The sequence below is a fragment of the Eschrichtius robustus genome, chromosome 2 (assembly GCF_028021215.1).
Source record: "Eschrichtius robustus isolate mEscRob2 chromosome 2, mEscRob2.pri, whole genome shotgun sequence".
NCBI classification, from domain to species: Eukaryota; Metazoa; Chordata; class Mammalia; order Artiodactyla; family Eschrichtiidae; genus Eschrichtius; species Eschrichtius robustus.
This window is the reverse complement of record NC_090825.1, coordinates 131,051,138-131,073,496: the sequence shown is the minus strand read 5'-3', so window position 1 is coordinate 131,073,496 and position 22,359 is coordinate 131,051,138. Positions and strand designations below refer to the sequence as shown.

Sequence of the window (22,359 nt, the reverse complement as noted above, 5' to 3'; positions counted from 1 at the left end):
CAAAGTACAGTCCCCTACAACAGAATCACCTGGAAGTGCTTGTTTAAAACAGATTTCTAGTGAATCAGAATCTCTGGGGCGAAACCCAGAAGAAGTCTGCATTAATAAGCAAGCACCCCAAGTTCTTCCTCTACATACAAACGTTTGAGAAACAACGGACTAGGGCTGTGGACAGAGTGCCTCTTGTCAATGAAAACACATGTATCAATGAGAACCAGGTAGTGCTGAACACTCTTAACAATTTTCTGCTAACAAGAGGGAAGTGAGTGCCACCTACTGCCTTATTTTTTATTTATTTATTTGTTTATTTATTATCATTATTTTATTTATTTTTGGCTGCGCTGGGTCTTCATCGCTGCGCGTGGGCTTTCTCTAGTTGCGGTGAGCAGGGGCTACTCTTCGTTGCAGTGCGCGGGCTTCTCATTGCGGTGGCTTCTCTTGTTGCAGAGTACAGGCTCCAGGCACGCGAGCTTCTGCAGTTGTGGCATGCAGGCTCAGTAGTTGTGGCTCACGGAATCTAGAGCGCAGGCTCAGTAGTTGTGGTGCATGGGCTTAGTTGCTCCGCAGCCTATGCGATCTTCCCGGACCAGGGCTCAAACCCGTGTCCCCTGCACTGGCAGGCCGATTCTTAACCACTGTGCCACCAGGGAAGTCCTGTGCATTAATTTTGTATCCTGCAACCTTACCAATTCATTGATTAGTTCTAGTAGTTTTCTGGTGGCATCTTTAGGATTGTCTATATATAGTATCATGTCATGGGCAAACAGTGACAGTTTTACTACTTCTTTTCCAATTTGTATTCCTTTTATTTCTTTTTCTTCTCTGACTGCTGTGGCTAGGACTTCCAATACTATTTTGAATGATAGTGGCAAGAGTGGACATCCTTGTCTTGTTCCTGATCTTAGAGGAAATGCTTTCAGTTTTTCACCACTGAGAATGATGTTTGCTGTGGGTTTGTCGTATATGGCTTTTATTATGTTGAGGTAGGTTCCCTCTATGTCCACTTTCTGGAGAGTTTTTATCATAAATGGGTGTTGAATTTTGTTAAATGCTTTTTCTGCATCTACTGAGGTGATCATATGGTTTTTATTCTTCAGTTTGTTAATATGGTGTATCACACTGATTGTTTTGCATATACTGAAGAATCCTTGCATCCCTGGGATAGATCCCACTTGATCACAGTGTATGATCCTTTTAATGTGTTGTTGGATTCTGTTTGCTAGTATTTTGTTGAGGATTTTTGAGCCTATATTCATCAGTGATATTGGTCTATAATTTTCTTTTTTGTGATATCTTTGTCTGGTTTGGGTATCAGGGTGATGGTGGCCTTGTAGAACAACTTTGGCAGTGTTCCTCCCTCTGCAAATTTTTGGAAGAGTTTGAGAAGGACAGGTGTTAACTCTTCTCTAAATGTTTGACAGAATTCGCCTGTGAAGCCATCTGGTCCTGGACTTTTGTTGGAAGATTTTTAATTGAAGTTTCAATTTCATTACCTGTGATTGGTCTGTTTATATTTTCTAATTCTTCCTGGTTCAATCTTGGAAGGTTGTACTTTTCCAAGAATTTGTCCATTTCTTCCAGGTTGTCCATTTTATTGGCATACAGTTGCTTGTAGTAGTCTCTTAGGATGCTTTGTATTTCTGCAGTGTCTGTTGTAACTTCTCCTTTTTCATTTCTAATTTTATTGATTTGCATCCTCTCCCTTTTTTTCTTGACGAGTCTGGCTAAAGGTTTATTCATTTTGTTTATCTTCTCAAAGAACCAGCTTTTAGTTTTATTGATCTTTGCTACTGTTTTCTTTGTTTCTATTTCATTTATTTCTGCTCTGATCTTTGATTTCTTTCCTTCTACTAACTTTGGGTTTTCTTTGTTCTTCTTTTTCTAGTTGCTTTAGGTGTAAGGTTACATTGTTTGAGATTTATCTTGTTTCTTGAGGTGAGCTTGAATTGCTATTAACTTCCCTCTTAGCATTGCTTTTGCTGTGTCCCATAGGTTTTGGATCGTTGTGTTTTTGTTGTCATTTGTTTCTAGGTATTTTTTGATTTCCTCTTTGATTTCTTCAGTGATCTCTTGGTTATTTAGCAGTGCACTGTTTAGCCTCCACGTATTTGTGTTTTTTACTGTTTTTTTCCTGTACCTGATTTCTAATCTCACAGTGTTGTGGTCAGAAAAGATGCTTGATACGATTTCAATTTACTTAAATTTTCCAAGGCTTGATTTGTGACCCAAGATGTGATTTATTCTGGAGAATGTTCCATGTGCACTTGAAAAGAAAGTGTATTCTTCCGCTTTCAGGTGGAATGTCCTAAAAATATCCATTATTTTAGAATGCAAGGCTGAGACTGGTTCAATTCTTCTCTCCATAATTGAATTCACTCTGAAAAATGAATCAATCCTAAACAAGACAGCCAAGCAATAAAAAGCATTGTTGGTAGGAGACATAAAAATAGTCATTATTTAAGTAAAATAAAACTTTCTAAGTTAAATGGTTTTTGGAGTTTTAGATTAATATATCTAATAAACTCCTGTAATTTCAAGTTACTGCTAAAACAGTAAAGGAAAATATAATCCCTCATCCACTGGCCTATGCCAACAGTGAAAGGAAAAACTGAACTACAGAATGCCCTAAAATACTGCACTGAAACAATGTGCAGGGATGCTCCCGTCCACCACCCCCTCCCCCAGTTCCAGGAGAAAAATCAAGTGAAATAATAAGGACAAGTTTTCTTATCCTATAACTTTCTACTCAAGTCCAGTATCAAAACTACCACCTGCAGGGCACAAGCTAGAAAGCTAACATTGCCTTCAAACATCACTCAAAAAAGCCTTCTGAATTATATAGTCTGTCACTATGTTTAAAGCTGATTTCTCCTTCCTAGTTGCAAATACATAAAATATACCCAGAGGCTCAAGAGAGATAGGCAGAGCTTTATAAATATTCATGTAAAACTAGCAGTTGTACTTCATATTTCAATAATTCAATGACAAATCATAAAAAGCATCTGTCTTTAATTTTTGTTGGTTTTAGGAAATAAATGGTAAAATATATACACTGTGGAGTCTTAATACCCCCATCATAGAGTGTGAATGATGGTCCGGTTGCGAAGCTCCTGGATATACTCTTTGGCGTGGGCGATTGCTGTCTTTGGTGCCTCAGGTGGAGGTGGAGGGCCTTCCACCAACTTCACAAAATAATGGCAAAAAACCTTCTCCATAATCCCAAAGCGACCTCTGCCATGGTATCGGATGCGTTTCAGGTATTGGCCTCGCCCTGAGGTGGACTGAGCTAGACAGAGAAGAAAAAGAAAATTAGAGGAAACAACTGTATCCACAAGATTACAGCTTGATCAGCTGAGCAATTTCTGCCCTCTCCTCAACTGGATTCTAAGAATACATGAGCTCACTGGCTGGCTAGAGCAGGCTTGTCTCAAGACAAGTATCTCCTGAGTCTTTCCTTACTAAGGACCAGGCTCTACTCCAGATGCTGGAGAAATAGGAGCGAACAAGAATAGCAAGGGCCCTGGCTCTGTGCAGTGCGCACAGAAAGAGAGGAGAAAGAGAGAAAATAAACATGATCATTTTAGTTAGTGGCAAGTGCTATGAATAAAATAAAACAGTGATGTGACAGAGACTGATGGGGTGTTGGGAGGCAACTTCAGACTGGGGGGTGTCAAGAGGCATCCTTGACGAAGAGACATTTGATCCAAGACCAGAATGAATCATTCATGCAAATATCTAGAGGCAAGGTGTTCCAAGAAGAGGGAACAGCAAGTGCAAAGGCCCAATGGTAGGAACATGCTTGGCTTGGTTTAGGAACAGAACCTGCTGAAGCATAGTCAGCAAGAGAAAGAGTGACACAAACAAGGGGAAGAGATCAGAGATGAAGGCAAGATTACACAGAGCCCTGGAGGCTGAGGGAAGACGTTCTGATTTTATTCTAACTGTATTATATTCTAACTGTTCCTTTGGAACCAATGATTCCCAAATGCTGTCCTCAGGCTACTATATCAAACTAACTTAGGGAACATATTTAAAATGCTGATGCTGAGATCCCATCTCTAGATACTCTGTATTTGAAGTGGGCTTTGAAAATTAAATCCTGAGCAAACAACACTCCCCCCACCCCAAGCAATTCTGATTCACAGCCAGGTTTAGGAACTCCTGTATCACATCTGTCCCCTCATCTCCCCTCCCCCATTCAACATGTCAAAGTTTGACCGTGCAAAATTTGAAGAAACCTTTTAAACAGTACAAGAAGAAATCTGTTCACCTGTTCACCCACAGTAAATCAGGGTAGTAATTACCTTCTACTACCTTTTGAATTTACTTAGTCTTACGTTTTTAGTTAATTTAATAAGCCTTTTAAAAAGGTAAAGTCTATAGCATATGTAGCAAATTAATTCACTTCAATACTCACCATTCTTTTACTGTGACAGAACTTTATACTGCAGGGACCATATCAAGGTATGTGCTCCACAACCCTCTAACTACAAACCTCTCATGAAATGGTTTCAGCAGAAGCACCCTAGCTTTGCCAAAGAGAAAGCTAAGGCTGAAAGTGATTAAGAAAACTGCCTAGGGTCTCAGTGAGATAAGGAGAGAACTACCACCCTTTTATCAACTTCATCTACTGGCACTAAAGAAATGAATTTAAGAACTTCCAAAGATAGGGGTGGGGGTCAGGTGGGTGAAATGGGTGAAGGGAGTCAAAAGGTACAAACTTCCAGTGATAAAATAAATAAGCCATGGGGATGTAATGTACAGCATGGTGACTATAGTCAATAATACCATATTGCATATTTAAAAGTTGTTAAGAGAATAGATCTTAAAAGTTCTCATCACAAGAAAAAAAATTCTGTAACTATGTATGGTGACAGATGTTAACTAGACTTGTAATCACTTTGCAATACTGAATCATTCAGTTGTACACCTGAAAGTAATATAATGTTATACGTCAATTATACCTCAATAAAAAAAAATCTTAATTTTTCCAAAGAGAAAGCAGCATTACACAAATCACTTTATAATAAAGTACTACCAGGTGCCCTGAATCCACTTGTCAGGAGGAATCCTACAAACAAAAACAGTGACACTGGGAAGAGTGTAGAAACTTCTAAACAGATTTTACAAACACGATAGCTAATTTTATCCAAAACTGCTACTCTACCCAATTTGAGCACCAATTTCCAAATACCCTGAGAATAAGGAATACTACTCCAGTGAAGGAAGTATCAAAATTAGCTAACTGTGCAGGACTACATAATCTATCAAAACACAATGCTCAACCCTATCAGGGTCTACGTTAACTACCATTTTCCTTCCATCTCTCCCAAAATACATAAGAAAAGACACTCAAAACCTGCTAAATGCCAGTTATGATTTCCTCCTTAAGCCATAAAATATCTGCTTACCTTTATGCATATAATGCCATCCCTTTTTTATGTCAAAACAAAAACATTAATTCTTCTGAAACACCAGGATTCTTGAACACTCTGGAATGGGAATACCCAACACAGCCACTCGGAGATCTGAATGAAATCAGGGCTTAGAGTATAAATTCCAAATTCGTTTTTTTTTGGCCCCACCGCACCGCATGTGGGATCTTAGTTCCCTGACCAGGGATCGAAGCCGTGGCCCATGAATTGGAAGCATGGAGTCGTTTCAAACTGCTTTAGTACGGAACCATTTCAATTAAATGAAACAATATGTAGACGACTACTTTCATGTGAATCTGTTAAGAATGAAACATGGGTGAGGACAGATCCAAAACTGCTGCCATTCATTCACCCAACATATAGAAATTCCAAGTTCCTGCTGGGTGTGAAGCTCCATCCTGGGCTCTAAGGATACAGCAGCGACCAAGATATCAAGAAGCCTTTCTGCTTGTCCCAGGCCCCACCCTTGGAGGCCTCAGAGCACAATTTCAAAACCAATGCTTAGAGTTAATAGTCTTAAAGCACTGCCTTAATAACATAAATCTCTAACCCAAAAACCTCCTGTGGTTCCGCTTCAATACTGTTTTAACCAAATGCCACAGCTTGCCATGTTCAGCCCTCTGGAATCTAGGTCATGTTCACCTTTTCAATTTCATCTCCTCTAGGTTAAGCCTCTACTTCCTCTGCACTGTTCTACTCACTGTACCACACACTTACTGCTCATCCCAACCTATGTGCCTTTGCTTAAGTGGTTACCTCACTTTGAAAATTTTTCCTCTTGGACACTCCTTCAGATCCCCAAAAGCGTATCTTTAAAAACCAAAATTTTCTAGAAAATCCATGACTATTTTAACCTATACTGACCTTCTCTTCTCTATTCCAACAATACCATTTACCTGTTACTCTTTTTGGTCCCAAACCGTATGCTACCTTGTGTAAGTGTTCATGTTTCACCTGTAAAAGTTACTTCCTCAACAAAACTTACACTCCTCTTGTATTGTCCCCAAAGTTCATGCCCCATAAGGAACAGAAATGATTTTGAAATACATCTTCTGCTAATTAATATCATTTTTTCAATACAGATGTCTCTGGTAAATTTGCTCAAATTCTAAAATAAATTTCAAAGTTTTCCAAGTACATACAATACTAATAGTGTACATGGTTTTGTTCCAACTAGGGAGAACAATTTATGTATTCTTCCAAAGGACTATTACTGTCAGAGAACAAAACTACTTGTGCTAAATGTTTTAAATTGCTAGAAAAGATATACCGTCACCTAACTGTGTGCGTGGTATACCCACTGAAGGCACTCAAATACTTTTTGAATGAAAGAAAAAACATAAAGACGTCTCAAAAGTAGAAACGACCTTCTAAAGAGAATGCCCAAGATAATGCTCTTCTAAAGATAATGCCCAGCAAGTACCATCTATTTAAAATATTGTCAATATTTCCTATTACTTGTATTTAGGTAAATACGAATCTTGACATTTTAACTTTAGAAACTCTCCCCCTTCCTCCTTCATCATTCTTAGCCCAGAAAACTGATTTACAAAGTCAATCGTTCACTTTCCCTGAAGTGAACTACTTTAGATGCCATGAAGCATGAAGCAGTGACATTTTATTACTCCATGTCCACTTGTTAAGGCCTGTTCACAGTGTCATTAGTCATCATTTTAAGTTTGAAAAGGAAATGAACTTTCAAAGTCTGTGGTCATGCAACACCGGGTATTAGCTTTAGACTGATGACAAGCATTTGAGGGAATTACCACATAATGAGAACATATGCTACCAAAAAAGCAAGTCCCTTAAAATGCCTGTACTTACTTATTTCAGGGGACTGAAAGAGCTATTGCTGAGCCGAAACAGTAGCCAACAAGTAACTAGTCTTTCAAAGCTCTAAAAGAAGTCTATGGAATAAAATGTCTAGGCCTTTTCAAAGAATGTAAGAAGATAATTCCATTTCCCACATTTTATAGGTAAGAATGAATAGAACTTACCCAGGCCTCTCCCCTGGGGTTTCAGATTCAGTAAGTCTGTGGTGAGGCCTGGGAATCTGTATCTTTAATAAGAACCTCAGACGATTCTTATCAGGGAAGTTTAGCAAATACAGGGATAAAATGCCTGATGTGTCGTGGTCAGATACTTCATCTTCCTGGGGGTACTCATCTCTCTTCCCTTCATAATGGAATTAGGCAACAAAATACTTAGCAAATGAGTTTTTAAAATCAAAAGACAAATCCAAACTTATTAGCCCTACTTAAGAAAAGAGATTTTGACCCAGAACTAGATGAAAGGAAGGTGTAGGAGGGGCAGAGGTTTTTCAGCAGAAATGTGCCTAAAGAGACCAGTGCATTAAAGGACCATTCACATGTGACTGGTTAAGTTGATTTTTGCTTAAAGGCAACATTGGACTTTGCTCCTTCATTTGGGAAGACAGGATTAAGCTCCTCACCCTCTCTCTCTATAGTACTACAACTGTTGAAACAGATTTAACACAAATTCCATTTCACTTGCATCTAATTTCCATTATGAAATGTTGCCTATCAGCTAAGAAGCCAATATTCCTCTAAAATTGAACAAAATTAAATAAATTTGATTTGATATTCAGTCATGGGGCAGGAAAGGTCACCAAGAGGTTTTAAGCAAACGGTCTTGCTCTTCATTTCATCTCTTCCAATGATTCTGGGTCCTTCTAGCATTATTTATTCATGCTGCTCCCAGAAGAAAATGCTTATGATTAATTACTGTGGACTGCATCTTCTGAGTTGCCATTTGATTCCCCTCTGTATAAGAATATAATTAGTTATACAAGATTCAGCTTTAAAATAAGATATTTCATGGGCTTCCCTGGTGGTGCAGTGGTTGAGAATCCGCCTGCCAATGCAGGGGACACGGGTTCAAGCCCTGGTCTGGGAAGATCCCACATGCCGCGGGGCAACTGGGCCCGTGAGCCACAACTACTGAGCCTGCGCGTCTGTAGCCTGTGCTCCGCAACAAGAGAGGCCACGATAGTGAGAGGCCCGCGCACCGCGATGAAGAGTGACCCCCGCTCGTCGCAATTGGAGAAAGCCCTCGCACAGAAACGAAGATCCAACACAGCCAAAAATAAATTAATTAATTAATTAATTTAAAAAAATAATAAGGTATTTCAGTTGCAAATCATAATTCATTTGAATTTCAGAAGTAGGTGTGGTTGCCCGCATCAATTCCAGGTGAGTTGAGGTAAGATATTAACTAAATCAGAATAAATATCTCCAGTAGAGCAGAGGTTATATGACAAAGTACAATTTAGATGTTTTTTTAAAATTCTGATTGTTAAAAAAGTATAAGGCACGGCTAACTTCCCCCATAATGATTCAGCCTTTTACCCTCCATTTGGAGAGTAGCAGTTCCCATATCTTCAGTTTAAAATATCTTTAGGTAAAACAGTCCTTCTTATATGCAGGTTTGGCAGATTGAGAAAATTTTGCTTTGACATCAACATCTCTGTTTGATTACAAAACTGCTAAGGTTAGCAGTAATTGCTGCAGTAACTCCAGCCACTGCTCTACTTTACTGTGGTGTTAGGGGAGCGAGGGGAGAGCTCTGTAATAACCATTGATCTCTTTCTAGAAAAAGAGCAGTAAGAAGGTATGCTACCAAAAAATCCCTTACATTTGTACAGTGTACCAGGCTTCCCAAAACATTTTCACATACATTAATTTAATTTGATGTGGAACAAGCATACAAAACCGAGATAATGCTTCAGGATGTAATAACAAAGGGGAACCAACACATCTGGGTCATCTGAGCCTTCGAAGGCCCCTTGGCTTTTATAATTCAACAGATTTTCCATTCTGGTAATTGGAAGACTAACTTATAGGATACCTTTATGGATTAGGCACCTGGCTTGGCACGTTATAAATAAAGATTTTTTTAAGTCCACCTGTGATCCTTTATATATCTCCTTTGGGTTGACAAAGAATTAATTTTTTTAAAAATCAGTTACATTCTTCCATAGTTTCATTATGATTAAAGGACCACTCTATGTATCATCTCGATATCCATTATTTAATAATTATCAGCAACAGGTTTCATGATCTCAGTCTCATTACGGAACAGGTAACAATAAAGCAGTAAAGTTAGGACCATTTACAACTGACTAACATTAGCATGCTGAAGGCTGAAGAATAAGCGATTACCAGCAATTTTCACTGGCAAACACAGTCCAAAGTATTTAGATATCAAAGACTGTTATTAGATGAAGAACTTGGCATCACTGTTGGAAGCCATTTTCCAAAGCTAAGAATATTAAAGATCTTACCTATATATAAATTGGATCTGAATTCCACATTGTGGTCCCTCACTGCCATATCTTGTGCTTCTAAGAGAACCTTAAATAAGGAAAAGAAAGGCATTCATTTGGCTGACCTGAACTAAAACAGAATTAAATTTCTCATTTCTTATTGTTATCTCTATGACTGCTAATCACATGCCTTCCTATTGCAGTCAATTTTAAAAAGAGAATATCAAATTATAACAATACTAAGGAAAAGGGATACAGTGAGCTTTCCTTCCTCAGACAAGAACTGCAAATGCAAAGAACACAGTCCATCCTGCTAAGTTTTAAATGGAATGTGTAAGCTGTAAAGGAGGAGATAACAACACTTGCAGCAGTACCCTTGGTAATGGGCATTATGGCTTTGAGTCATAGACTTGTCAAAAAGTTCAAGAAGCTCAAGGGCTAAATCTTATTGAAAATTCTTAAACTTTAGATCCAAAATAACCATTAACAACATCAGACAAGTGGAGAAAATCATACTTGAAAATTTCCTTTAAGAATTATTAAATTTGGGACTTCCCTGGTGGCGCAGTGGTTGGGAATCTGCCTGCCAATGCAGGGGACATGGGTTCGAGCCCTGGTCTGGGAAGACCCCACATGCTGCGGAGCAACGAAGCCCGTGGGCCACAACTACTGAGCCTGTGCTCTAGAGCCCACGAGCCACAACTACTGAGCCCGTGTGCCACAACTCCTGAAGCCCACGTGCCCAGAGCCCATGGTCCACAACAAGAGAAGCCACCGCAATGAGAAGCCCGTGCACCGCAACGAAGAGTAGCCCCCGCTCGCCGCAACGAAGAGTAGCCCCCGCTCGCCGCAACTAGAGAAAGCCCGAGTGCAGCAACGAAGACCCAATGCAGCCAAAGATAAATAAATAAATAAATAAATTTATTAAAAAAAAAAAAAAAAGAATTATTAAATTTATACTCCACGGATATTTTGAATTAACTTCCTCCAGAACACATTTTTTAAAATAGGACAATTGTCAGAAATAACAGAAATCAGGTCTTTCCCTCCTTTAAAGATGAAGAATGTAGTACAAAGCTAGGTACAAAACAGATACTTAGTAACTGCATTCTGAATGGAAATAAATACAAGCATTACAATAGAGCCTCTTAGAAGTCTGAATCCAACAACCTCAAATATTCAACTACTAGAAGATCTGACTTTATATGAAAATTAACTGAACTATAGGAAATAATGCTAATATCCCCAGATGTCCTCAACTCAGCTTTTTGAAACAAAAACAATCATGTGCCTAGAATGAGTCAGCACAAATACCTACAGTCACGTGCACCTAGTGAATCAGCTACATTTAGAGCTAGAAGTGTCTTTAGAGATCATCCAATCCAACCCCACCTAGTTTACAAATGAGAAAAATGGAACCAGACAAGTGTCTTGCCCAAAGTCACAACAGAAACTGTCAGAGAAAAGGTAAGACTCCCAGTCCCCTGAGTCCCAGTCCAGTGCTCTTTCCACTCAACTAGTTATAAAATCCCAAGCTCTCAGTTGTGGAACTGACAAAAAAAAATCTTTTAAAAAATTTATCAATCCCCCAATCATTAAAAATAAGATGTATCACTTCACTTCACAGACAGACCATAAAATATAAATCACTATCTGGTGCAAGTAAAAGCATCTCAGGAAAAAAAAATACTTAAAGTACGGAACATTCCTAAGGTATAAGGACACTAATAAAACTGAATCCCCTCCCCTAAATCTGTATTATATAAACTATGCATTTACACTAGCGAATTCAGGATTTAGGCAAAGCTTACTAACACCTGCAAGCCAACTATTCGCTCCCTCCCCACCAATCTTCCTTTACCTCTTTAATTATCTGGGCCCCTTTTTTGTCACTGAATTCCAACTGAGCCAGAGCCTGGTCAATGGACATTCCTCGTATCTAGAATTAAAGGGTAACAGACAAGAGAAAATAAACAAATTAGTTTACAAAGTCAGCATTCCCTTTTCAGTGAACAGTAAAAGTCTTACATAATCCAAATAACTTCTAAAATTAGCTAACTAGTTACATGTTAATTACATCTCAATAAAAGTGGGGAAAAACATTTTTCATTAAGAATAAAAATAGCTAACTAAACGCAGGCAAAAGAGAAGAAAACAAGTTTGAGAAAGAATGCCACCACCCTCTGTAGGTCAAAATCAAACTTAAAATTTTTAACCACTAAACCTGGATTATAATGGTTTCAATAATAAAAAAAGAGAGCAGACATGACAGAGAGAGATCACAGGTTGGCAAGGATCACAGTAGGCACTAAAGGCATCTCCTTCTCCTACAGAAGAAATGTATTACATGTGTATTTGCTGCTTTTGTCTTCTCTCATATATAAATTTCATTTTCGAGGTAAAAAACTTAAAAAGGCAACAGTTTTGAAATAGGTTGAATCAACTTTTACAGATATGTAAGTTTGCTTCCTGGATTCTCTAACTATAGCCAGGTTCTTGACACCCTTCTTCTAAAGTATCTATGTATCCAACATGATTTAGTTTGTCAGGTAAAAATTAAGCAAAATCACCAATCTCTGAACTATCATTTTTGGATTACCTACGAAATGTCTAAAAATGTAATTATATTCCTCACTTTTTGGAAAAAACAGGGCAAGTTTTTTTGCTTTTTTCAAATCCTGGGGTAAAATTTGTAGCTTCTTTCCCTATGTATTATACGGTAATAGTCATTTTTGCTTACCAATTTTGCCAAATACCACATCTTGTCTTTGCTGTACTTTATTTGTCTTCGACAATGGTAGATTTCCTTACAAACAGGAAAAAAAATTAAGCAAGTTTATCAAAATGACAGTAAAACACTGTTAATAAAGTTTTTACTTTCTGTGCTTAATGAAAAGGCTGCCATAAGAAATAAAAATATTATTAAGAATTTGGAAGACTTCCCTGTGGCGCAGTGGTTAAGAATCCGCCTGCCAATGCAGGAGACACGGGTTCGAGCCCCGGTCCAGGAAGATCCCACATGCCGTGGAGCAACTAAGCCCGTGAGCCACAACTACTGAGCCCGTGTGCCACAACTACTGAAGCCCATGCGCCTAGAGCCCATGCTCTGCAACAAGAGAAGCCACTGCAGTGAGAAGTCCACGCGCCTAGAGCCCGTGCTCCACAACAAGAGAAGCCTGCGCACCACATGTAAGAGTAGCCCCCGCTCACTGCAACTAGAGAAAGCCCACGCGCAGCAACGAAGAGCCAAGGGTAGCCAAAAATAAATAAATAAATAAATAAATAAATAAATAAATAAATTTTTTTTTTTAAAGAAAGAATTTGGGGACCCTTTTTCCCTATACAAAGTTATATTTTTCCAAATTCTCACTATGTTATAAAGATTACTAAGGGAAAAACAAACTGTAAAATGGCTAGTTTGTGACAAAATTTGCAACGCTTCTATACAGAGGAATAGTAAAAGACTTAAACTAAAGTATTTTGAAAACATTTAGCTGGCTAAAAGAACAAAAGAAAAGGTACAAAAAGGTTTCTTGTTAGTGAGGAGAACAATGGCAAAATGGATAAAGTAACTATTTTCATAAGAAAACCAATATTGTAAGTGTTCAGTCAAGAGCACAGGTTCTAGAATCAGACTACCTGGGTTTGAATCCCAGCTCTACCATTTACCAGCTACAGAACCCAAGCTACTTAACTTCTCTCTGCTTAAGTTTCTTCTTCTTTAAAATGAAGATAATAGTACCTAACACATAAGACTATAATAAGGATTAAATAAAGTAACCTATATAAAGTAAGTACTTTACAGTGTCTAGCACATGGTAAGATCTTAGTAAATGTTAGCTTTTATTATCTTTTATTTATAGTGGTAGGTATAGCCTACTGAATTTTTTAATCAATCATCCATTAAACAATTTATAGTTCACAAAGCACTTTTCAAGCCCATTATTTCATATGATCTAACTCTATGAGTTGGGAGAAAAAACATTTTAAAAAACTTTTCAAAATGAAAAGCAGAGAAATCAAGTGACTTGTCCAAGATCGCAAAGTTTGTAAGCTAGTGCCACCCAGGGAAGTATGTGAAGGGCTTAATACAATGTCTGGCAGGTGTATCTTTAAAGTTCCCCTCATGACTCTAAAACTCACATTCTTCCTACTATTATACCATAATGCCACTTAAAAAAAAATTAGAAAACATTTTTCAAGGCAAATAAAAGCAGAGAAACCTCAAAACTTTCTAACATTCTGACTCCTGCAAGAAGTTTACAAATGCCTTAGGATTTACTCATTGCCCCATCTACTATTATTTAACTACATATTCCAAATGCTGAAGATCAGAATGAGATAGAATAGTAAATATTATCTGGTCTTCTTCTAAACAAGAGATAAAACTAATTTTTAAAATGTTTGCAGGTAGCAGATTGGAAAGCCTAAGGGACACTGCAAATAATGGCACAGTGTATCAACTATGTGGCTAGGTGAGCAAATTATTCCCTGTTAATAAGCAAGGTGTTTATAAACAGCATTAATAATTTACTCATAACAGGTATAACTGTTACACCAAAATCAATTTACCAAATACTATTTAAAATCAGAAAATGTTAAGGCATTTTCCAAAAGTCTTAATTTGTCCCAAAAAAGGATTACTCCCTCAAACAAAATTTGTGCAAAATAGAGAATTGAATTAGGTTTCTCCAAAGTGCCTATATAAAATCTAACCAAATGTCTTCACACAGGCTCTTACAGAAGGAGTATATATGATGCAAAAGTTAATCAAAATAGTTTCAGTAAATTACAATATATAACAAATGATTTAACTGACACTGTTCTTCATTTGCTAGAGTCAGGTAGATGATCTACTATTAACTATTTGAATTTTGCTACTTAGGATGTATCCTGAAGTGTGTTTAACATCCAAAAAGACTGGTACTTACAAAATACAAAATTTTGCTTTAGATTCTGGACCTGACAAATACTATTATGATTTCTTTATTTCCAGTTAAAGCCAAGTCCACAGAGCTCAAGTAAGAAGTAAAGAAAGCTCATTAATTATAGACAATATATATTTTTTAAAATTTTTACTTTACTTTTGGTTGCATTGGGTCTTTGTTGCTGTGCGTGGGCTTTCCCTAGTTGCGGCGAGAGGGGGCTACTCTTCGTTGCGGTGCGCGGGCTTCTCATTGCGGTGGCTTCTCTTGTTGCAGAGCACAGGCTCTAGGCACGCGGGCTCAGTAGTTGTGGCGCATGGGATTAGTTCCTCCACGGCATGGGGGATCTTCCCAGACCAGGGCTTGAACCCATCTCCCCTGCATTGGCAGGCGGATTCTTAACCACTGTGCCACCAGGGAAGCCCCTAGAAAATATTTTATTTATGATATTTGTACAAATGTGTAAATTTTTGTAAATTTTGGTTGATTACAAAATGGAGTCAATGCTTAATAGCACAGATTCTATGACAAATCAAACTTTTAAGCTCTGATGGCATAATAAAATATGAAAGTTAAAAACTCATTTGTTTAAGCTATTAAGATCTCTTTTTCTTCTTAGTTCCCAATCAGGTAGGAGGTCTTTAAATCAATAAATTAACTCCCCTAAATGAGAAAAAAATAACCCATAAAACTGTACTAATTCAGACTAATATCTAGATAGCAACTGAATTTTAATAAAATGCATGCTGTCAAGTTCATATAAAAACTAAGCAAATGACATTACTTAGATTATATTGATTATCCAGTAGCCTTAAATCCCAAAGGACCTTAAAAGATGTTTGCTAAACTGAATGATTTATAATTAACACAGTAATTCTATTTCTAAAGTACTTATCACAGTTCATTTTCTTAAGGATTCAAATGTTCCCACCTTGTTTATGCTATTATTACTTACTTAAACTTTTTAACAGATGTGTATGTATCCCACAGAAAATTCATATTAAGCTAGAAATTTGTCTTTTATTTCAGACTACAGCAATCTCTAGCAATTTGGAGAGGGCAAAAGGATTCTGAGCAACTAAAGGTAAGTTAAACTCTGGAAGGAACAAGGTATCTCTGGAAGGAATCCAATGATTAAACTCAAACCTTAGGTTCAAAGGTTTGTAAATTACAAAAAAAAAAAAAAAAGGAAGAAAAACCTCACAACCAAGTGTGTCTATACTCAAGTATAAAACATTGCAAAATCATACATATGATTTAAATATTGGCCAATGGCTTAAGCCATTCTTGCCAACCCCTCGTGCTCCATTATCAAGCCTCTTGGAGTCAAAAATCAGTCGAAACGTCTCAAGCTATTAGCTCAGTTTTAGAGTTAAGGTTCCTATCCAGGAGGTTAAGTCAAGGCAAGTAAGTAAACCAAAGACAATCATTTTAACTACAAAAAAGATAGATCTGGAACATTTTCTGTACCAATTAAAGGATCAAGCAAATTCCTGTATAATTTTTTTCTTTTCTTAACACAGAATAATAAATCGCTGCTAGCCACACAAGAGCAAGAGCGCTTTACCAAAATCAAGAGATTAGTTCTACCCACAAACTTACAGCTGGTCTCCGAGGTTCTCCAGGCAGTTGTGGAGGATAAACAATTTTATTCTTCTTCTCCCATTTTCGAGATATTTCAAGAGAAGCACTTGTGTGAATATGTGATTGGGGTAAAACGCTGTGAGATGAAAAAAGCCTGTAAAGCAACAGACATTTAGAATCTTTTCCAAAGCTTATCTATCTTCTGAATCACATCAGCTCCATTTTGATGGAACTATTTAAGGATCACAAGTGGAAACATTCTAGACATATTTGTTAACAAAGAATCGGGATTACATACAATACCACAAAGAGCTAGTAGTTTATTGAAGGCTCAGAAGAGTGAAAAGTCAGTAACTCATGTTAAGTCAAATAATAAACAGATATTAACCCAAGATTTTAATTGAGGTATAGCTGGTGTACAACATTATGTAAGTTTCAGGTGTACAGCATAGCGAGTCACAATTTTTAAAGGTTACATTCCATTCACAGTTATTATAAAAGTTTGGCTATGTTCCCTGTGTTGTACAGTATATCCTTGGAGCTTATGTATTTTATACATAGTAGTTTGTACCTCTTAACCTCCTACCCCTGTTTTGCCCCTCACCCCTTCCCTCTTCTCACTGGTAACCATCAGCTTGTTTTCTATATTTCTGTTTCTTTTTTGTTATATTCACTAGTTTATTTTATACTTTAGGTTCTACATATAAGTGATATCATACAGTATTTGTCTTTCTCCGTCTGACTTATTTCACTAAGCAGAATACCAACCCAAGTCCATCCACGATGTTGCAAATGGCAGAATTTCATTCCTTTCTATGGTGGCCAATGACTATTGATTCTCTACTGTAAGTCACCTCAGTCCTAAAATAGATTTAAAGACACAGAGGATCTCTGACATGATCTGTGGAATTCCTCAACTTTGTTGAATAATCAAGACAAATAACATCACTTTCTAATCCCTAAGAAATTAATGCATAAAGGTGGCTTCATTCGCCTCCTAATGTAAAAAGACACCACCCACCATCCATGAAGTAGTCCTTCTGCAAAAACAAACTTGAATTAATCAAGCCTCTAGATTCAATACAGAAAATACAGAGACAGGGAAACCTGTTAAACATGAAGGGGATGCACTCAGCAAAATCCAAGCTGTACAAAACTCTACAAGACGAACAGTCCATTTTCTTCAACAAATAAATTACAAGGAGAAAAAAAAAAGAGCTGAATAAAGGACCTACAGATTACGAGAATTAAGAAAAAAGTCAGTTAATGGGTGGACTTTTTAAAAAAATTTTATTCAATGTATTTAAACTAAAAACACAAAACAAACAAACAAAAAAACCCAATTCACCCATTTCTCTCACCCCCAACCCGCTGCCTCTTGCAACCACCAATCTGTTCTCTGTACCGATGAGCCTGGTTTGGTTTTTGTTTTGTTTTGATTTTTTAGATTCCACATATAAGAAATATCAAATGGTATTAGTCTTTCTCTGCCTGACTTATTTTACTTAACATAATACCCTCTAGGTCCATCCTTATTGTCACAAATGGCAAGATTTCATTCTCTTTTATGGCTGATTAATATTCCTCTGTGTTTGTGTGAGTGTGTGTGTGTGTGTTTATATATTTACATATATCACAATTTCTTTAACTACTCATCCACTGATGGAAACTTAGGTTGTTTCCATACCTTGGCTATTGTAATGTAGCAATGGACGTGAGTGTGTAGATATCTTTCCAAATGAGTGTTTTTGTTCTCTTCAGAAGTGGAATTGCTAGATCACATGGTAGTTCATTTTTAGTTTTTTGAGGAACCTCCGTACTGTTTTCCACAGTGGCTGCACCAATTTACATTCCCACCAACACTGCACAACAGTCCCTTTTCTGCACGTCCCTGCCAACACTTCTTATTTCCTATTTTTTGATAATAGCCTTTCTAACAGGTGTGAGGTGGTATCTCATTGTGGTCTGGATTTGCATTTCTCTGATGATTAACGATATGGAGTATCTTTTCATGTACCTATTGGTCAATGGCATGTCTTCTTGGCAAAATAGCTATTCAGATCTTCTCATTTTTTAATTTGATTGTTTGCGGTTTTTTTGCTGTTCAGTTGTATGAGTTTGTTGTATATTTTGGACATTAGCCCTTTATCAGATATATGACTTACAATTATTTTCTCCCATTCAGTAGGCTGCCTTTTCATTTTGCTGATGGTTTCCTGTGCTATGCAGAAGACTTTTAGTTTAATTAGGTTCTACTTGTTTACTTTTGCTTTTGCTTTTGGTGTCAGATTCAAAAAATCACTGCCAAGACCTATGTCAAGGAGCTTACTGCCTGCTTTCTTCTAGGAGTTTTATGGTTTCAGGTCTTACATTCAAGTCTTTAACCTATTTTGAGTTAATTTTGGAGTATGGGGTAGGATAGGATCAAATTTCATTCTTTGGCATGAGGCTGTCCAATTTTCCAAATACCATCTGTTAAAGAGACTGCCCTTTCCCCAACGTGTATTCTTGCTCTACTGTCATAAGTTAATTGACAACATATGTGTGGGATTATTTCTGGGCTCTATATTCTGTTCCATTGATCTATGTGTCTGTTTTTATACCAATATCATACTGTTTTAATTACTATACCTTCGTAATATAGTTTGAAATCAGGTAGCATGATGCCTCCAGCTTTGTTTTTCTTTAAGATTGCTTTGGCTATTGGGGTCTTTGGAGGTTCCACACAACTTTTAAGACTGTTTGTTCAGGCTTCCCTGGTGGCACAGTGGTTATGAATCCGCCTGCCAGTGCAGGGGACATGGGTTCAAGCCCTGGTCTGGTAAGATCCCACATGCTGCAGGGCAACTAAGCCTGTGCGCCACAACTACTGAGCCGGTGTGCAACAAATACTGAAGCCCGTGCGCCTAGAGCCTGTGCTCCGCAACAAGAGAAGCCACTGTAATGAGAAGCCTGCGCACTGCAATGAAGACCCAACACAGCCAATAAATAAATAAATAAATAAAATTTAAAAAAAACAAAATAAAACACTGTTTGCTCCATTTCTGTGAAAAATGCCATTGAAATTTTGATAGGAATTACACTGAATCTATAGATTGCTTTGAGTGGTATGGTCATTTTAACAATACTAATTCTTCCAATCCATGAACACAAAATATCTTTGCATTTATTTCTATCTTCTTCAATTTCTTTCATTAATGTCTTGTAGTTTTTAATATACAAGTCTTTCATCTCCTTGGTTAAATTTATTTCTAGGTATTCTGTTCTTTTTGATGCAATTGTAAATGGGTTATTTGATTAATTTATCTTTCTGATAGTTCTTTATTAGTATGAAGAAACAAAAAATTTTTGTTTGATTTTGTATCTCGCAACTTCACTGAATTTATTAGTTTTAATAGTTTTTTGGAGTCTTTAGGGTTTTCTTATCATGTCATCTGTAAATAGTGATAGTTTTACTTCTTCCTTTCCAATCTGGATACCTTTTATCTCTTTTTCTTGTCTAATTTCTGCAGCTAGAACTTCCAATACCATGTTGAATAAAAGTGGCGAGAGTGTACATTGTCGTCTTTGTTCCTGACCTTAGAGGAAACGTTTTCAGCCTTTCACCATTGAGTATGATGTTAGCTGTGGACTTGTCATATATGGCCTTTATTATGTTGAGGTATGTTCACTCAATACCTGCTTTGTTGAGAGTTTTTATCAAAAATGGATGCTGAATTTTGTCAAATGCTTTTCCTGCATGTCAATATTGAAACGGTCGTATGATTTTTATCCTTCATTGTGTTAACGTGGTGAATTGCACTGACTGGTTTGCAGATGTTGAACCATCCTTACATTTTTGGAATACATCCCACTTGATCACGATGTATGATCCTTTTAATGTATTGGTGAATTCAGTTTGCTAAGAATTTGTTGAGGATTTTGCATACATGCTCATCGGGGATACTGCCTGTAACTTTTTGTGTGTGGCACCCTTGTCCGGTTTTGGTATCAGGAAAATGCTGGCCTCATAAAATATGTTTGGAAGAATTCTGCCCTCTTCTATCTTTTGGGAGAGTTTGAGAAAGACTGATTTTAATTCTTCTTTTAATGTTTGGTAGAATTCACCAAGGAAGCCATCTGGTCCTGGACTTTTGTTTGTTGGATGGCTTTTGATTACTCATTCAATCTCCTTGCTAGTAATCAGTCTGCTCAGATTTTCTATTTCATCATGATTCAGTCATAGTAGGTTATATGTTTCTAGGAATTTCTCAATTTCTTCTAGGTTGTCCAATCTGTTGGCATATAATTATTCATAGCAGTCTCTTAAGATCCTTTGTATTTCTGCGGTATCACTGTCACACTCCTCTTTCATTTCTGATTTTATTTACTACAGTCCTCTCTCTTTTTTCTTGTTGAGTCTAGCTAAAGGTTTGTCAGGTTTGGGGTTTCTTTTTTTTTTTTTTTTTTTTTAATCTTTTCAAAGAATCAGCTCTTAGTTTTATTGATCTTTTCTATTGTCTTTTTAGTCTCTAGTTCATTTATTTCTGCTCTAACCTTTGTTATTTCCTTCCTTCTACTATAACCTTGGACTTCATTTCTTCTTCTAGTTTCTTGAGGTGTAGAGTTAGGCTGTTTCTTCAGACTTTTCTTATTTCTTGAGGTAGACATTTATTGCTGTGAACTTCCCTCTTAGAACTGCTTTTGCTGCACTGCATAAATTCTGCTATGTTACATTTCCATTTTCATTTTCCTCAAGGTATTTTTTTTATTTCTTCTTTGACCCACTGGTTATTCAGTAGCATATTGTTTAATCCTGAACTCACATCCTCCTACAGACACACTGAGTCTACAGCTACATGTGGAACAACTTCCTCTTAAAAAAAACTAAAGGCTGGCTGGGTGACAACTACATATCAGGCAAACAAGAAGAAAACGACATCAAAGCAGGTAGGAAAGGTTGGCTCACAATCCTGTCATAAACCCCACCCCCAGTATGGCAACCCACAACTGGGAGGGAACTCAAAACCCAGAGCTTCTCCCTGAGAAACAAAGGGTTCAAATCCCACATCAGGAACTGCAACTTTTAAGACACGCACTTGAGATGAACCCCCAAAACACCTAATTTTGAAAACCAATTGAGCTCATGGCCTGAGACCCACAAGATGGAGACAATCAGAGAAACACCTCTTAAAGAGTCACGCTCAGAAACTCACCTGCCCCAATGCCCAGCTCAGGGGCAGCTGATTGCACCCATACGTAAAGTAAAGGAGGCTCACCTGCTTACAGTAAAACCTCAGGCTAGGGGGACTTCCCTGGTGGTACAGCGGGTAAGACTCCACGCTCCCAATGCAGGGGGCCTGGGTTCGATACCTGGTCAGGGAACTAGATCCCACATGCGTGCCGCAACTACGAGTTCACATGCCACAACTAAGGAACCTGTGCGCCACAACTAAGGACCTGGCAAGTTGCAACTAAGGAGCCCTGGAGCCGCAATTAAGGAGCCCACCAGCCACAACTAAGGAGCCCACGTGCTGCAACTAAGGAGCTGGTGAGCCACAACTAAGGACCCCACAAGGAGCAACTAAAGAGCCCTCCTGCCACAACTAAGACCCTGTGCAACCAAATAAATAAATAAATATTAAAAAAAAAAAAAAAACCCTCAGCCTGGGGACTTCCCTGGCAGTCCAGTGGTTAGGACTCCACACTCTCACTGCTGAGGGCCCAGGTTCAATCCCTGGTCGGGGAACTAAGATCCCACAAGCCATGTGGCACGGCCCAAAGCAAACAAACAAAAAAAAACCACCTCAGCCTGTGGATCAGGCATCCAATTTAACACACACATTTAGGAGCCTGCTGGAACACTCACTCTATGGGGATGGAGACTAGCGGGCGCCATCTTTGCCCTCTCCCTTTGCCGTGTCCCCTGCATTGGCAGGCAGATTCTTAACCACTGCGCCACCAGGGAAGAAGTCCCCAGGAGATAACTCTTGATTGCCTGGCTCTGGAGGTCAGGGGAGCTTGCGCTCCTGGTCACATGGGACTGTAATAATAGGTGTCACCCAGAAAGGAGCTCATAACCCTGTTTGGCACCGTGATTTTTATGACTGCTGCTAGGGGACGCATCTACATCGCCTGACTCTGGTGACCA

The 22,359-nt window shown here is 37.9% G+C and overlaps 1 protein-coding gene across 3 annotated transcripts in view; it reads right to left on the bottom strand.

The window, feature by feature from the left end:
* Positions 1-296: 296 nt before the first annotated feature.
* The window catches only part of MRPL22 (mitochondrial ribosomal protein L22), a 39,359-nt gene continuing 17,296 nt past the window's right edge, over positions 297-22,359 (bottom strand). Inside the window, exons 3-8 of one of the 3 annotated variants that reach the window (XM_068536275.1) lie at positions 16,248-16,383; positions 12,461-12,526; positions 11,582-11,659; positions 9,739-9,808; positions 3,070-3,286; positions 297-2,395 (exon numbers count right to left, since the gene is read on the bottom strand). In XM_068536275.1, the coding sequence (XP_068392376.1) occupies positions 3,075-3,286; positions 9,739-9,808; positions 11,582-11,659; positions 12,461-12,526; positions 16,248-16,383 (562 nt within the window). In that variant the 3' untranslated portion in view covers positions 297-2,395; positions 3,070-3,074. Of the gene's footprint in view, positions 2,396-2,989; positions 3,287-9,738; positions 9,809-11,581; positions 11,660-12,460; positions 12,527-16,247; positions 16,384-22,359 lie in introns of those variants that run through there. The other 2 variants (XM_068536276.1, XM_068536274.1) reach the window with 2 other exon arrangements.